Source organism: Trachemys scripta, chromosome 16 (assembly GCF_013100865.1).
Source record: "Trachemys scripta elegans isolate TJP31775 chromosome 16, CAS_Tse_1.0, whole genome shotgun sequence".
Taxonomy (NCBI): domain Eukaryota; kingdom Metazoa; phylum Chordata; order Testudines; family Emydidae; genus Trachemys; species Trachemys scripta.
Window position 1 is genome coordinate 1,755,804 of NC_048313.1, and position 17,128 is coordinate 1,772,931.

At 61.9% G+C, this 17,128-nt stretch overlaps 2 protein-coding genes across 4 annotated transcripts in view; one reads left to right on the top strand and one right to left on the bottom strand.

Annotated features, from left to right (window-relative positions):
- RTN2 (reticulon 2) overlaps positions 1-12,443 on the bottom strand; it is a 33,367-nt gene extending 20,924 nt beyond the window's left edge. The window contains exons 1-3 of one of the 3 annotated variants that reach the window (XM_034793095.1): positions 12,223-12,443; positions 5,892-5,936; positions 85-576 (exon numbers count right to left, since the gene is read on the bottom strand). In XM_034793095.1, the coding sequence (XP_034648986.1) occupies positions 85-576; positions 5,892-5,936; positions 12,223-12,253 (568 nt within the window). In that variant the 5' untranslated portion in view covers positions 12,254-12,443. Of the gene's footprint in view, positions 1-84; positions 600-5,891; positions 5,937-8,007; positions 8,496-12,222 lie in introns of those variants that run through there. The other 2 variants (XM_034793096.1, XM_034793094.1) reach the window with 2 other exon arrangements.
- Positions 12,444-14,115: 1,672 nt separating this feature from the next.
- PPM1N (protein phosphatase, Mg2+/Mn2+ dependent 1N (putative)) lies at positions 14,116-17,101 on the top strand (the record flags this gene model as incomplete). Its single annotated transcript, XM_034792374.1, is given in 4 exon segments — positions 14,116-15,516; positions 16,276-16,393; positions 16,720-16,831; positions 17,041-17,101. Coding segments are annotated over 4 exon segments (1,197 nt in total), but the record flags the coding sequence as incomplete, so codon positions are not given.
- Between the last annotated feature and the right edge of the window lie 27 nt (positions 17,102-17,128).

Consider the following 17,128-nt stretch of genomic DNA (forward strand, 5'->3'; position numbering starts at 1 on the left):
CCCCCCCAACAGAGCCCCTCCCTCCCTCCCCCCAGCCATCTCCCTTCCCTTCCCCCAACAGAGCCCCTCTCTCATGGTTCCCACCTGAGTGTGCGGTGAGGGCTCCCAGCTGCTCTGCTGCCCCAAAAGGGGGGGCACAGTTCCCACCTCCGCCTGGCACGACTTGTGGCTCCTCCCACCCCAGGGAGCAGGGCTCATCCACGTAGCTCAGCGGGGCATCCCAGGCCAAGAAGGGTTCCAGCCCCTGGCACTGCCCGGCCGGCAGCCCCTGCTCGCCCTCGGGCGATTGGCACAGGCTGGGGATGTTCTCCAGGCTGTTGCCCAGCGTGGGCACCAAGGTCTCGCAGGTCTCGGGGCGGGGCAGGGGGCCCCTCATCCGGCGGGCCAGGGAGTCCCGCCGCCCCCGGGGGCCGGGCTCGCTGGGAGGGATGGCGTCAGGCCCACCCGCGAAGGTGATGTAGGAGAAGGTCAGCTCCCTCGGGGTCCCCCAGTCCAGGGACGTCTCCTCCTCCTCCTCGTCCTCGGAGAACTCCCGCGCTGTCTGCAGCTCCGGGAAATCCGACTCATCATTACCGCCTGCCGAGGAGGCGTGGGGGTTACTGGGGCAGAGAGGCCGGGCAAGGAGGGAAAACGAACCTCAGACCCCAGCGAGGGACTGGACTGTGGGGGATCCAACCCCCCAAACCCCACCAGGGACCAGAGTGTGAGGGGATCTGCTCCCCCTCAAACCCCTGTTGGGGACCAGACTGTGGGGGATCCAAGCCCCCAAACCCCACCAGCGACCGGGCTGTGAGGGACTCTGTCCCCTTGTGATGCAGTGGGGGGGGGGGTTCTTGTTTTTTTCAATGGTTTGCATGCAGAGGGGGTGGGACTCAGTTTCCCTGGATGTTACTGGTTTAACAAGGTGATGGGAGAGGGAGTTTGTTGTTACAGAGGACCTGCGAGGAAACTTGGGACTCCAGCAAATGGCCTGGAGGATGGATACCCCAGCGACTGGTGACCGGCAGGCCCAGCTCGGGAGTCACAGCCGGTTCTGGCCAGTGGGAGGACAATGGGCTGTGAAGAGAGGACCCTGGTGACCTGACCAGCTGGTTCCAGCCAGAGGGGGTCAGAGGACAGAAGAGAGGAGAGGAGATCCAGGCGACTCTGTTTACCTGGAGAGAAGACAATGGACAGAGGCGGGGCTTGGGGGAGGTGATAGCAGATGCCCAGCTGCGAGCAGGGGGGCTCAGGACTGGAGAGGGGGAGCAGGCAGAGCCCACCTGGATGCAGGGGAGACTTAGATGTACTGTGCTGAGGGAGGCCAGGCCTGAGGCCCTGAGAGTTTCCTTCGCTGTGTTCAGACGCTTAGTAAACTCTCCTGTTTTACGCTGGCTGAGAGTCGCTCCGGGCTAGAGAACAGGGTGGCATTATTCCCTCTGGGACCGTACGGGGCCAGGAGTGGGCACGGCCTCTGAGTGCGTGACAACGTGGTAGCAGAGATTAGTTGGCAGATGCACCCTGTAGACGGTTGGCTGGGAGTGCAGGCACTTTGCAGTGACTGGCTGCCAGCTATAAAATGAGGGAATTGAAGGCACTAGCCTGGAAATGGCCTAGAACCAGCTCTGTAAGAGGGACCTGGCACGTCTCTGCAGGGAGAGGGGGCTGAGCGTGGAGAGGCTCACTGAGGAGCGGCTGATGGCTCAGCTTGTAGAGAATGACTGGTTTGCGGAACAGGCTCCAGATCCCTGGGGGGCTCCCGGGTGCCCGGAGAGCCGGGGAGTAGCCGTGGGGGCAGTCCGTGTAGCAGCCGGGAGTCTATCAGACCCGACTCCCCAGTCAGCACAGGGGGGCCCCAGTCAGGTTTCTCACTGGAGGAGCTGTGGAGACTGGAGCTGGAGGAGCGGAGGCTGGCGGACCGTGCAGAACAGCGGAAGCACGAGTCGGAGTTGGAGTAGCAGTGGGCCAAGAGGGCCTGCCGGGGGTAAGTGGGGAAGGGCCTCAAGACGCCAGTTCTGTGGGGAATCTAGACACCAAACTGCTGCCCCAGTTCCAGGAGTGGGGGGATATTGATGCCTACCTCGCAGCCTTTGAGAAGGCTTGTGATCTGAACCAGATTGACCCCGCAGACAGGCTTCGCTGTCTGACCCCCCTGCAGGGTCCCAAGGCCATAGAGGCATTCAGCCAAATGGATGGTATTGAGACAAGGGACTATGACCTGTTCAAACAGGCTTTGCTGCTGAAGTTTGAACTGACCCCCGAGGCATACAGGAAACGATTCCAGGGTGTATGCAAGACCTCAGGTGTCACTTACAAGGAGGCGCCAACCTGCTGGAGGAATATCTCCGTAAGTGGGGAAGGGCACAGGGGCCACTACTGCAGAGGACGTGTATAACCTGGTGGGGTTGGAGCAGCTGTCTGACATCTGCCCTCCAGACCTTAAGATGTGGTTAGTGGACCGAAAGCCCAAAGATCTGCGCAGTGGGATGAGTTTGTAGAAAGCAGATCAGGGGCAGGAGGGAGACCCGCATTGGGGGCTCAGAAGAGAAGTCACTCAGACACCTCTCAAAAGGGGGACTCCAGGAAGCACAACTCAGGGGTGCCCGTGAATGCCAGGGCGGGCCGACCCCCCTCGTGGGACTTGAGGGACCTGAAATGTAATTACTGTGGCCAAAAGGACACAAGGTGGCACAATGCCTGAAGATGAAAGAAATGGCAGCCAAGCAGAACCTGCGGGGTGTCAGCTGGGTGGAAGCCCGCTGAGAGGGGGCACTGCCAGTCCAGGGGTTCTGGGACATGGGCGCAGAGGTGACACTGGCGTGGCCCGAGGTGGTGGACCCAGACCAGCTAGTGCCCAACGCATACATGACGCTGAGGGGAGTGTTCGGGCCCCCCATCAAGGTGCCTGTAGTGTACCTGAAATGGGGGGCTGAGGGACCCAAAGAGGTTGGGATGCACGATCACCTGCCTACCAAGGTGTTAATGGGTAATGACTTGGAGAACTGGCCGGATGGCACTCAGAGTGCTTTGGTCCTTCCCCAGAGCCGGCGCCGGAGCCAGTGATGGACGCGGGACTTCCCTGAAAGGAGGGACCAAAGCAACTGAGGATAGGACTTGACAGGGCTGGGCTGGAGCCTCCGTCCCAAGGTGGGGAAACTGAGGAACCGCCAATCACAGATGGACCCTCAAACCCAGCAGCTGAATTCCTGATGGAGCTGCAGGAGGATCTCCTTGGAGAAGCTGAGGGCCCTGGCTGGCCACAGCGGTGCAGGATCCCAGGCGGAGGATTGCCCGGAGAGAGTCCTGTGGGAGAAGGGATTCCTGTACAGGGAATGGGCTGGTTCGGGGCAAACTGAACCTTGGAAGGCCAGGAGGCAGTTGGTGGTCCCCCAGAGGTACCGCCTCGGACTGTTCTACTTGGCCCACAATATCCCCCTTTCAGGGCATCAGGGCATCCGATGCACCAGGCAGAGGCTGCTGCAGAACTTCTACTGGCCCGGGGTCTTTGACGCTGTCCAACAGTATTGCAGGTCCTGTGACTCCTGCTAGAGGGTGGGGAAGGCCTGGGATAAATGTAAAGCAGATCTGAGACCTTTGCCCATCATAGAGGAGCCTTTCCAGAAGGTGGCTATGGACATAGTGGGGCCCCTCAGCAGGGCGACCCAGTCGGGGAAGAAATACATTCTGGTGGTGGTAGATTTCGCTACGCGCTCCCCCGAGGCAGTGGCCTTGTCCTCTATCGAGGCAGACACTGTGGCAGACGCGCTGCTGACCATTTTCAGCAGAGTGGGGTTCCCCAAGGAGGTCCTTACAGACCAGGGGTCCATCTTCATGTCAACCCTGCTCCAGTGCTTGTGGGAGAAGTCTGTGGTCCGGCACACCTGGGCCTCGGCGTATCACCCTCAGTCCAACGAGCTGGTAGAGATGATCAATGGGACCCTAAAGATGATGCTGAAAACATTTATGGACCAGCACCCACAGGACTGGGACAAGTATTGACAGACGTGCTGTTCGCATACAGGGAAGTGCCCCAGGAATCCACAGGGTTTTCCCCATTCGAGTTGCTGTGTGGGAGGAGAGTGAGGGGACCCCTGGACTTGATGAGGGACGAATGGGAAGGGAAGGCCTCTCCCGATGGAGAATCAGTGGTGGAATATGTACTGACCTTCCAGGAAAAGCTCGTGGAGCTCAGGGGCTTGGCCAGGGGAAACCTGGCCAGGGCACAGAGGAAGCAGAAGGTCTGGACGACCACTCAGCACATGCCGGTTCCTGTGCTACCGGGGACCAGGTGATGCTCCTCATCCCCGTGAGGAAGAACAAGCTGCCTGGGACGGCCCCTTCAAGGTCATCAGACAGGTAAACGAGGTGAACTATGTAGTGGAATTGTCTCACTGGGCACACAGCCACTGGGTGTACCGTGTCAACATGATGAAACCGTACTGGGACAGGGAGAAGTTGGTGCTGGCTGTGTGTACCTGAGCAAGAAGCTGCTGCCTCGAGCAGCACTATGCGGCCATGGAGAAGGAATGCCTGGCCGTGGTGTGGGCCCTTAAAAAGCTGCAGCCATATTTATTTGGGCAGCGCTTCACGGTGTACGCTGACCATTCGTCCCTGATGTGGCTGCACCAAATGAAAGGGGCTAATGCCAAGCTCCTGAGATGGGGCCTGCTCCTCCAGGGTTATGACATGGAGGTGGTCCATGTGAGGGGGAGTGCCAGTGTTATAGCCGATGCTTTATCAGGGGGTGGGGGCCCTGAACTTCCCCAAGTCACTGGCTAAGTGACCCCGCTCCGTTCAGACTCGAAGGGGGGAGAGATGTGATGAAGTGTGGGGTGTGGGGGTGGTTCTTGTTTTTTTCTATGGTTTGTATGCAGAGAGGGTGGGACGCAGTGTCCCTGGGTGTTACTGGTTTAACAAGGTGATGGGAGAGGGAGTTTGTTGTTACAGAGGACCAGAGAGGGAACTTGGGACCCCAGCCAATGGCCTGGAGAATGGATAACCCAGCGAGGTGGAGCTTGGGGGAGGTGATATCAGATGCCCAGCTGGAAAGCAGGGGGTGGGGGAATGGCCCGGGACTGGATGCAGGGGAGACTGGGATGTGCTGTGCTGAGGGAGGCCAGGCCTGAGGCCCTGAGAGTTTCCTGTACTGTGTTCAGACGCTCAATAACCCCTCCTGTTTTACGCTGGCTGAGAGTCGCTCCAGGCTAGAGAACAGGGTTGCATTATTCCCTCTGGAGTGGAGGCCCTGGGGGTCCAGGGTGAGTGGACTCCCTGAGGGGGCCCACGGCGAGAGGCAGGCATGCTAAGACTCAGAGAGGTGCGGTTCCAGGAGGTGGAGGGACTTAACCCCTGGGAGAGAGTGGACCCCCAAGAAGGGCTGTTGCACTGAAGGGGGTTCCCCCCAGGGACCATACGGGGCCAAGAGTGGGCATGATCTGTGAGACCGTGACACCCCCTCAGCCCCCCAATGGGGACCATACTGTGAGAGATCCAACCCCCCAAACCCCACCAGGGATTGGGCTGTGAGGGGATCTGTCCCCCCTCATCCCCCTCATGGGGACCAAGCCATGGGGGATCCAACCCTCCAAACCCCACCAGGGACCAGGCTGTGAGGGGATCTGTTCCCCCTCATGGGGACCAGGCCATGGCAGATCCAACCTTCCAAACCCCACTGGGGACCGGGCTGTGAGGGGATCTGCCCCCCACACACCATCAACCTCCCAATGGGAACCGGGCCATGGGGGATCCAACCCTCCAACCCTCATGGGGGACCAGGCTGGGAGGGGATCTGTCCCCCCACCCCCAGCCTCCAGGCCGTGGGGGATCCAAACCCCATCAGGGATGGGACTGTCAGGGGCTCCGCCCCCTGCGCTGGGAGCTCTGGGGACAGGGTGTGGGGGGCAGAGACTCACCATCTGTGGAGTCGGGTGTGGTGGAGACAGTAGAAGGAGATTCTTCTGCAAGAGATAGAGGGAGACATTGGGGTCAGTCCACTCCTGAGCCCCGGACCAGCAATGAGTCCACACACCCCTGAGCCCCCCAGCCCTCCACCCCACTCCCTGCAGCACAGCCCCCCCAGTACTACACTGGCACATCAGGGCCAGCACTGACTGCCAGGGGAGAGTGCCCCCTAATGAGCACCTCACCCCGCTCCCTGCAGGGCACTGAGCAGTCCTGGGGGCTCAGCCATTTTCATAGACTCATAGACTTAAAGTCAGAAGGGACCATTATGATCATCTCGTCTGTCCTCTTGCACAACGCAGGCCACAGAATCTCACCCACCCACTCCTGTATCAAACCTGTGTCTGAGCCATTGAAGTCCTCAAATCATGGTTTAAAGACCTCAAGGTGCAGAGAATCCTCCAGCAAGTGACCCGTGCCCCACGCAGCAGAGGAAGGGGAAAAACCCCCAGGGCCTCTGCCAATCTGCCCTGGAGGAAAATTCCTTCCCGACCCCAAATATGGCGATCAGTTAAACCCTGAGCATGTGGGCAAGACTCACCAGCCAGACACCCAGGAAAGAATTCTCCGTAGTAACTCAGATCCCACCTCATCTCACATCCCATCACAGACCATCGGGCATATCTACCGCTAATAGTCAAAGATCAATTAATTGCCCAAATTAGGCTATCCCATCATACCATCCCCTCCATAAACTTATCAACTTAGTCTTGAAGCCAGATATGTCTTTTGCCCCCACTGCTCCCCTTAGAAGGCTGTTCCAGAACTTCTCTCCTCTGATGGTTAGAAACCTTCGTCTGATTTCACATCTAAACTTCCTGATGGCCAGTTTATATCCATTTGTTCTTGTTTCCACATTGGTACTGAGCTTAAAGAATTCCTCTCCCTCCCTGGTATTTATCCCTCTGATATATTTATAGAGAGCAATCATATCTTCCCTCAGCCTTCTTTTGGTTAGGCTAAACAAGCCAAGCTCTTTGAGTCTCCTTTCATAAGACAGGTTTTCCATTCCTCGGATCATCCTCGTAGCCCTTCTCTGTACCTGTTCCAGTTTGAATTCATCTTTCTTAAACATGGGAGTCCAGAACTGCACACAATATTCCAGATGAGGTCTCACCAGTGCCTTGTATAATGGTACTAACACCTCCTTATCTCTACTGGAAATATCTCGCCTGATGCATCCCAAGACCGCATTAGCTCTTTTCACAGCCATATCACATTGGCGGCTCATAGTCATCCTGTGATCAACCAATACTCCGAGGTCCTTCTCCTCCTCTGTTACTTCCAACTGATGCCTCCCCAGCTTATAACAATAGTTCTTGTTATTAATCCCTAAATGCGTGACCTTGCACTGTTCACTATTAAATTTCATCCTATTACTATTACTCCAGTTTACAAGGTCATCCAGATCTTCCTGTATGATATCCCGGTCCTTCTTTGCATTGGCAATACCTACCAGCTTTGTGTCATCCGCAAACTTTATTAGCACACTCCCACTTTTTGTGCCAAGGTCAGTAATAAAAAGATTAAATAAGATTGGTCCCAAAACCGATCCCTGAGGAACTCCACTAGTAACTTCCCTCCAGCCTGACAGTTCACCTTTCAGTATGACCCGTTGTAGTCTCCCCTTTAACCAGTTCCTTATCCACCTTTCAATTTTCATATTGATCCCCATCTTTTCCAATTTACCTAATAATTCCCCGTGTGGAACCGTATCAAATGCCTTACTGAAATCGAGGTAAATTAGATCCACTGTGTTTCCTTTGTCTAAAAAATCTGTTACCTTCTCAAAAAAGGAGATCAGGTTGGTTTGGCACGATCTACCTTTTGTAAAACCATGTTGTATTTTGTCCCAATTACCATTGACCTCAATGTCCTTGACTACTTTTTCCTTCAAAATTTTTTCCAAGACCTTGCATATTACAGATGTCAAACTAACAGGCCTGTAGTTGCCTGGATCACTTTTCCCCCTTTCTTAAAGCTAGGAACTATGTTAGCAATTCTCCAGTCATACGGTACAACCCCTGAGTTTACAGATTCATTAAAAATTCTTGCTAATGGACTTGCAATTCCATGTGCCAGGTCCTTGAATATTCTTGGATGAAGATTATCTGGGCCCGTTGCATTGCTGCTCCGAGGACGGCTAAAAGTCATACATATGATGATGGCTTTCAGGCATACTCCACAATCTGCTGCTGGATTGCAGGCGCTCGGGATGGCAGAGTTGCAGCGGAAGCGGCGGAGTGGGAACGAGAGACTGGTGAGATCACTCAGGAAGCAGAGAACATGGATTCTTCTTGAAAACCCCAAGACCCACCATGAGGGAGTGTGTCCGCCCGGAGCGCCGGGCGGAGCGCGGCAAACCCGTGGTATTGCTCCCCGGGGCGGAGCGCCTGGCGGAGCGGGGTAAGCCCCCGGCCCCGCTCTCACGGCCGGAGCCCCGGGTAGAGCACAGCAAACTCGTGGTCCTGCTCCCCCGGCCGGAGCACTTGGCGGAGCGCAGCAAACCCGTGGTATCGCTCCCCAGGGTCGGAGCGCCTGGCAGAGTGGGGCAAGCCCCCGGCCCAGCCCTCACGGCCGGCGCACTGGGCGGAGCACAGCAAACCTGTGGTCCTGCTCCCCCGGCCGGAGCACCTGGCAGAGCAGGGCAAGCCCCCAGCCCCGCTCTCACGGCTGGAGCGCGGCAAACCCGTGGTCCTGCTCCCCAGGGTCGGAGCGCCGGGCGGAGTGGGGTAAGCCCCAGTCCCAGCCCTCAAGGCCAGAGCGCCAGGCAGAGTGCGGCAAACCCGTGGTACCACTCCCCAGGGTCGGAGCGCCGGCTGGAGCGGGGTAAGCCCCCGGCCCAGCCCTCACGGCCAGAGCGCCAGGCAGAGCGTGGCAAACCCGTGGTCCTGCTCCCCCGGGCGGAGCGCCGGGCGGAGCGCAGGAAACCCATGGTTCCTGATTTCCTCTAGGCCAAAGAGAATGCAAAGCTACTGGAGAACTTGTACCAAACCACCATCACGTACTTCTATAGCAGCTGGGAAGGGATCCGGGCAGTTACAGCCAAGTTAGCTGGTGAGAGATGATGCCCAGTGTCCCTTTTGGTATTTCCATTCAGGGAGACAGAAAAACCCCACTGTGCAGCACCGAGCTGCCATTAATCTCTGGTTTTAATCTCCTGCTGGATGGCAGAGTTGCAGCGGAAGTGGTGGAGCGAGCAAAACAACATTGCATTGCCGCTCCGAGGCCGGCTTACCAGACCAAACCCTGAGCCGTGATTCCAAGCAGCGCAATCTAACCCCCAGCCTCACCCGACGCCCAGACTGTGGGCAGGTGCCGACTAGAACATCCATTGCAACAAACATTCTCCTGTTCCCGGCCCTGCTGACCAGCGTCCTCACTAACCCAAGGGGCGGATGCCCCCTTCGGCTGCTGGATGTAAGTACCTGTGTGCAAAGACCCAGGGGATCTCTCCAGCGCCCGAGCTGCATCCTTCCTCCCCCCCGCTGTCCCCCACTCTGCTCCTCTCCCTCCCCCAGACCCCTTCCACCCATCACCACCCCCTTGCTCTAACTGCCCCCCAATACACGCAGGCTTGTCTGTCTCTAGCAGACCCTTTGCATGCAGGGGCAGTTTGCTGGGGAGATTCAGAGACGGGTTGATTTGAGCTGGGGTCCTTGGGGGTGGCTCACCCTGCAACCCCTCTGCTGGGACATTGACCTTTGGGGCAGCCCCTAGCCAGACCCAGGGGGCCTATTTCAGGCTGCCCAGCAGAGGGCACCATTGTGCGAGCCCCACTGGCCGAGGCAGGTCTCTCTCCCCACAGACGGGCAGGCAGGCAGGTGCTGCCACCTCCCACCACAGCTGTTCCGGGGCCTGACATCACCCCCTCCCCACAGCTGCTCAGAGCCCCGCCATGTGGAGGAAAGGGGGTTAATGCAGGAGCTGGCCGGTGAAGAAGCCTCCTCCTGCCCCAAACTGTCTGGCTCCCTGGCAGGTCTGGTCAAGACGGTGGGGGTCAAGGCAAAACCCAGCTGCTGTGAGGAAAGTGCTGGGGGTGCAGGGAGGGGCACTGTGCTGCAGGGGTTGGTAGGGGGCGCCGTGCGGCCGGGGCAGGGCTCCGCAGGGGGCGCCGTGCGGCCGGGACAGGGTTCGGTAGGGGCACCATGCATCCAGGGGCAGAGCTCAGCAGGAGGCACCATGCATCCAGGGGCAGGGCTCAGCAGGGGGCGCCGTGCAGACAGGGGCAGGGCTCAGCAGGGGGCCCCGTGCAGACAGGGGCAGGGCTCAGCAGGGGGCGCCGTGCGGCTGGGGCAGGGTTCGGTAGGGGCACCATGCATCCGGGGCAGGGCTCGGCAGGGGGCGCCGTGCAGCCAGGGGCAGGGCTCAGCAGGGGGCGCCGTGCGGCCGGGGCAGGGTTCGGTAGGGGCACCATGCATCCGGGGCAGGGCTCGGCAGGGGGCGCCGTGCAGACAGGGGCAGGGCTCGGTAGGGGGCGCCGTGCGGCCGGGGCAGGGCTCGGCAGGGGGCGCCGTGCAGCCGGGGCAGGGCTCAGCAGGGGGCGCCGTGCGGTTGGGACAGGGCTTGGTAGAGGGCGCTGTGCTGCTGGTGGGAGATTGTTGTCCTTTGAATCACTGAGGTTAAGGCCCTGACTCATTCACCTTCCAGTTCCCCAGGCTCCTCCCCAAAGGGCTGAGCCTCGACCCCAGGGCTCTGACCAGCCTCTCGCTTGGGGAACAGTCAGTAATGCTGTCACCCTGGGGTCAGCCCTGCCTGCAAGTGTGCCCCAGAGCACAGCGCCCCCTCGTGCGACTGCGGGAATGGGTAAGCCCTGCCTGTGCCCTATAGCACAGCACCCCCTCGTGCGACTGCGGGAATGGGTCAGCCCTGCCTGTGCCCTATAGCACAGCACCCCCTCGTGCGACTGCGGGAATGGGTCAGCCCTGCCTGTGCCCTATAGCACAGCACCCNCCTGTGCCCTATAGCACAGCGCCCCCTCGTGCGACTGCGGGAATGGGGTTAGCCCCAACCATGCTCCCTGATCGAGTCCCCGTGAATGACGGCTGGGAAATGAAATTCCTGTTTTACCAAATACTTAAGAGTTTTTGGAACTTTGTTTTTAATCCATGACTGGGACCAAACGCCTCCCGCATGGTCCTGAAGCAGGAATGAAGTCAGCTCCCTGGGGCACGTCTAGGGAGCTGCCTGGAGCCAAGCACCATGAAGCCGCGGCCACCCAGGGGCCGAGGAGCCAGGGGGCTGGGAACGATTTTCTGACAGAAAATGGAAAATTTGCCGCAAAACGGACATTTTCCTGAGAAATGTTCAATGTTGCCGAAAGTGAATTTCCCTTCAGAAAGTCTCAGTGGTAAAGTCCCGAGAGGGATGTTCGGCGCTGTGTGTGTGCAGGGCCTGGCACAGTGGGGCCTGCCCCATGGCTGCAGGTCCTAGGCCCTACCATAATACACCTAATAGCTATACAATGTACAGTACCTGGCACGATGCGGCCTGCCCCAAGGCTGGGGGTCCTAGGCACTACTGTAATACACCTAATAGCAATAAAAATGTACAGCACCTGACACAATGGTGGCCTGCCCCATGGCTGGAGTTCCCAGCTGCTATAGTAACACACCCAATAGCAGTAAAAATGTACAGCCCCTGGCACAGTGGGGGCCTGCCCCATGGCTGGGGCTCATAGTTGGTACCGCAATAATCCCCGGCCCCCCAGCTCCCCAGAGCAAAGCGCTCAGCAGCGCAGTCCCTGCGGGCGGGCGGGGAGCGGAGCCCATGGGGGCACCTTCTGCGGCACGGGCCTGGCACCCGCCCCTGGCACCTCCCGGGGGTCCCTGCTTAGCTCAGCCCCAGGGCCCTCGGCTGCCGCTCTCCGCCCAGCCCAGGTGCTGAACCGGCCCGGAGCCCGCGCCGCGCCCCGCCCAGGGGCCCTGCAGCCCCGGGGAAGCCGCCTGCCGCCGCGCCCGGGCCATGGCCAGGCCCCGGGGCGCAGGGCAGCCGCCAGCGGAGCCAGAGAGAGATTCCCCCGCGGCGGCTTCCCAGCGGCCCGGCTCCGTCCGGGGACCCCGCGAGCACCGCAGCGGGAGTCGCTAGAGCGCCAGGCCGGGCTGGGGCGCACGGGGGCAGCGGACCCGATCCCGCCACGCCCGGGCCCGATCCTCCCCCCCCCGGGGCCGAACCCCCACCCTGCCCCTGGTCCCCACGCCCGGCCGGGCTCGATCCCCCCGCCCAGTCCCGATCCTCCCCCCACGGGCCCGATCCCCGCGCCCCGCCCCGCCCGCTACCTACTGCAGTGGGCGAACCCCAGGACCTGCCCCATCGCCCCGCAGTTCCCTTCATGGGGCTCGCGGTGCGCTGCGGCGGGGCTGCCCCCCGGCGGCCCCCGGCTCTCATCTCCCCGGCCCCATGCTGCTGCCGCCGGCCGGCCGGGTGGGGAAGCCGCGGCTCTGCAGCTCGGTGCCCTCTCCGCTCCGCGCCGGCCCGCGAGCGATTGCGGGAGAGGGGGGCGGGCTGCGGAGGAGGGCGGGCGGCGGCTCACAAAGGCGAGGGGCGGGAGCGTGTGTGTGTGGGGGGGGGGAGACGCAGACAAAGGGGGACGGAGACAAAGGCGCAGAGGAAGGGAGAGAACGTGGGGGGCAGATCCTGGTGGGGATGGAGATGGAGGGGTGGGGGGTAGATCCTGGAGGGACCTGGCTGGGAAGATTTAGTTGGGATTGGTCCTGCTTGGAGCAGGGGGTTGGACTAGAACCTCCTGAGGTCCCTTCCAACCCTGATCTTCCATAATTCTATGAGGGTGGAGGGGGGGGGTATCTCCTGTGCTGGGTGGAGAGGGAGGGGTGGGAGTAGGTCCTGGGGTGGGTGCAGAGGAAGGCGTGGAGGGTAGGCCCTGGAGAGATGGAGAAGGAGAGATGGAGGATAGATCCTGGGGTGGGCAGAGAGGGAGGGGTGGGAGTAAGTCCTGGAGGGCTGGAGAGGGAGGGGTGGGGGTAGGTGGAGAGGGAGGGGTGGGGGTAGGTCCTGGGGTGGGTGCAGAGGGAGGGGTGGGGGTGGGGCATGGCTCAGAGTGCTCTGGAGAAAGAGGAATTAATGGCGTGATGGGATGGGAGAGTGTGTGGGGGGGTAGTCGTGGGGGCCATGCTGGGCGAGGGTAGGCTCCCCTCCTCCACCTGGTCACTCCAAACCGCTGCTCCCCACCCCATGCCATGCCCCCCTGGCACTCTGAGCCCCTCCTCACTCACTCTCATGCCACCCCAAGCACTCAGACCTGTAGCCCCTGGCTCAGCACCCAGGCTGCAGGTGGTAGGGCCTATGGGGACGGGGCATCTCCATGGAGATGGTGGTGGGTGGCACAGTGGGACACCGGACATCACTCCCCCCGGTGGGTTGAGGGCGAGGCCAGAGATAAGCATCTGGCTGAGCGGAGTGGCACGGACCCTGCGCTGCCCCACCCCCTACCTGGGAACCACCAGGGGACAGCACCGCCCCCTTCTGGGCATAACAGAGTCACCACATTAGTAACAACCCAACGCTTCTCTAGCCCCAGGCCCTGAACATCCGGTGCTGCCAGAATGCCATGCAGCCACCTCTGGGGTGGGGCGTGAGGCTGTTTATACAGGGATCAGTCGGCTGGTGCTGAGATGCAGCCACCTCTGAGGGGAGGTAGGATATATAAATACAGTCACCCAGCAACGGTGCCCAGCAATTTGGGACAGGAAGTGAAAACAAGTCAAGTTCCTATGTGAAGTATGTGGGAAGAAGCCCCGAATTCAAACTGGGAGAAAAGTAGCCTAGGCCAGGTGGGCCCTGATGCTCCCGCTCCCCCCCAACCCCAGCTGGGCCCTGCTGCTCCCCCTCCCCCACAACCCCAGCTGGGCCCTGCTGCTCCCCCTCCCCCACAACCCCAGCTGGGCCCTGCTGCTGCTCCCCCGGCCCTGAAGGGAATGGCCCCCAGACAGCTTGGCCTATGGGAAAATGGACTCTTTAGTGACGGCATCCTGGGCCTGGTCCCCTCCTCGCTTGCGTCTCACCCCTGCTCTCACCCACCCCTTCCAACCGCTCTCTGTCACCGTAGCCCCCTCCATCTCCCTGGTCCCTCTCCACCCCCCACCCTGTCCATCCTCTCCACACCCACCCACCCATTCATCCACCCCCTCCTGCTCTGCATTCCCACCATCCCCCTTATTCCCGGCCCCTCCCCATCCAGCCCGCCGCTCGCTTGCCAACCTGTCTGCACTCTGCAGAACACCCACGGCGGCTGGGGGGAGGCTGGCCCGGGGTCCCGCTACCCACACCCCAGCCTTGCATGGCCCAAGCTGTCGGCTGGGCCATGGCCAGGCAGGCATTAGGAGATTTAACGTTCCATATTTAGCTGCAGGATGTGGAATTATGGTGCCAGGGAGGACAGAGCCACCGCAGCCCCTGCAGTGCACGTGTCCCTGGGGCTGCCAGGGGGCAAGCCGGCCGCACAGCACCATGGGGGGCACCAGGAAGGCCCTGGGGAGTCGGCAGGTGCAGGGATCAGCCCATGGGGCTGAGAAACTGAAACTTGCCAGAGATCAGAGGGCTGGTGCCGAGTGGTGACGGCCCAGGGCACCAGGCCCGGGCACCGGGTGATTCCCCAGGGCACTTGGTCGGGGGCACCAGGCTTGGGAACAGGGTGAGTACCCAGGGCACAGGATGGCCACCTTTGTGCGGTTGCTGGTGTCGCAGGCGGAGCGGGTGGTCTCGCGTCTCTTCAAGGCAGAGCGTGGCGAGGGGCCCGGTTCCTTCCTGGAGGCGCCGCGGACGGAGAAGCTGCTGCAGCGGGGCGAGGGGGGCGGGCTGCGCTATGGGCTAGGCGCCATGCAGGGCTGGCGGGCACACATGGAGGACACTCACACGGCTCAACCCCAGCTGCCGGGCGACCTGGCCACCTGGGCCTTCTTTGCCGTGTACGACGGGCACGCGGGCGGCACGGTGGCGCAGTTCTGCGCCCGCCACCTGCTGGGGGAGGTGGTGGTGGGCGAGGCCTTCACAGGGGAGGCGGAGTCGCCTGAGGCCGTGAAGGAGGCGGTGCGGGAGGGCTTCCTGCGCATCGACAGCCGCATGCAGGCGCTGGCCCGCGCCGAGGGGTGGGAGCACGCCGGCTCCACCGCCGTGGCCGTGCTGGTCTCGCCGGGCCACCTCTACTTCATCAACCTGGGCGACTCGCGGGCCCTGCTGTGCCGGGCCGGCCGCCTCACCTTCTACACGGAGGACCACAAGCCCAGCCGGCCGCGGGAGCGGGAGCGCATCGAAAACGCCGGCGGCACTGTCCTGCTGCAGCGCGTCAATGGCTCCTTGGCCGTCTCCCGCGCCCTGGGCGACTTTGACTACAAGGCCGTGGCCTGGCGGGGCCAGACGGAGCAGCTGGTGTCGCCCGAGCCCGAGGTGTACGAGCTGGCGCGCTGCCCCGGCGAGGACGAGTTCCTGGTGCTGGCCTGCGACGGCGTCTGGGACGCCTTCGACACCGAGGGGCTCTGCGCCTTCGTCCGCTCCCGCCTGCTGCTCGGCGGGGACCCGCAGGCCGTGTGCGAGGAGGTCCTGGATGCTGGGCTCTACAAGGTGAGGCATGGATGGGGGGCAGGGCCGCTGGGCTCTAGCGGTCGCTGGCTTCCAGCTAGCTGCAGGGTGGGGTGGGGCAGGGAATGGGACATGGGACCTTTCCCCTCTAGGGGGCACCAGTTCCCATCCGCCCCCAGGGCAGGGACTGGCTGGCTGAGGGAGGCAGGGAATGAGACATGGGACCTTTCCCCTCTAGGGGGCGCCGGCTTCAATCCACCCCCAGGGCAGGGACTGGCTGGCTCAGGGGTGCAGGAAGTGGGGCACGGGCCTTTCCCCTCTAGGGGGCGCCGGTTCCCATCCGGCCCCAGGACAGGGACTGGCTGGTACGAGGAGGTAGAGGGGAGGGAATGAGACATGGGACCTGTCTCCTGTAGGGGGCACTGGCTCCCATACAACCCCAGGGCAGGGACTGCCTGGCTCAGGGGGAAGGGAGTGGGACATAGGGCCTTTCCCCTCCAGCAGACAATGGTTCTGTTATCTCCGCCTGGCCAAAGATTTGGTGCGGGGGTGGGGGGAGATGAGGGACCCCCCCCCCAACACTGTCTGGTTCGATGGATTTTCTGCGCTGGGCTGGGGAGGTGCAGATCAGGCTGCTCTCCTTATCTGGCTGTTGTATGGGCCCGCGGGCTCCACACTGGGCTGTATCCAGGCATAATGCCCCCATGGGCTCCCACCATTCTAATGACCCATCAGGGCCCCTACAACCGCCTGTCCCCACGCTCGCTCCCCCCCTGACCTGGTTGGTTCTCCCCTGCCCAGGGAAGCCGCGACAACATGACCTGCATGGTGGTGTGTTTCCGGGGGGCCCCTGGCACCTCCCAGGCCGCCCTGCAGAAGGAGAGGGAGCTGGACGCTCACCTGGAGAGCCGGGTGGCAGGTGGGTGAGGTCGAGCCCTGGGCAGCACCAGGCCTTTGGCTATGGGGCAGCGAGACCATGGGACCCAGAGCGGGAGGCGCCCACGCCTGCCTGTGCCAGCTACTGCCCCTCAGGCCATGGGGGGGAGGGGCAACAGGGAGGGGAGTAGGGGGAGGGCAGGGGCAGCAGGGGGAGGGCAGGGGTGTGAAGGGGAGGGGGAGGGCAGAGGCAGATGGGTGAGAAGGGACAGGGGCAGGGGCAGCGGGTAACCAGGCGCAGAGGGGGGGCAGAGCGGGGCTTTGAGTGCCTGGGCAGAGCCAGTCACGTGCCAGCCCTTCTCCCCACAGAGCTGTATGGGGAGCTGCAGGAACAGGGGGCTGCCAGCCTTGTGGCCATCTTCCGGTGCCTGGCGACCGAGGTGAACCCCAGCCTGCCCCCCGGCGGGGGTCTGGCCAGCAAGTGAGTACAGACCCCCCACAGCGAGCGCCCCCGGCACATGGTGCCTCCACCCCAGGCTGGGGTCTGGCTCACAGCACCCTGAGGGCCTGCCCTATGGCTCCATGGGACGGGAGGGGGTGAGAACCCCCTGGCCCTCAGGGGACCCCAGGGGTGGGGTAGCGAGGGGGCCAGGCACTGCCTCCGGGCTGACCCCTGCTGTCCCCTTGCAGAAGGGCCGTGATCATGGAGGCCTACGAGGGCCTGCGACGGAGCTATGAGGCCCAGATGTCGGTAAGGACTGACCAACCCACGGCCCCC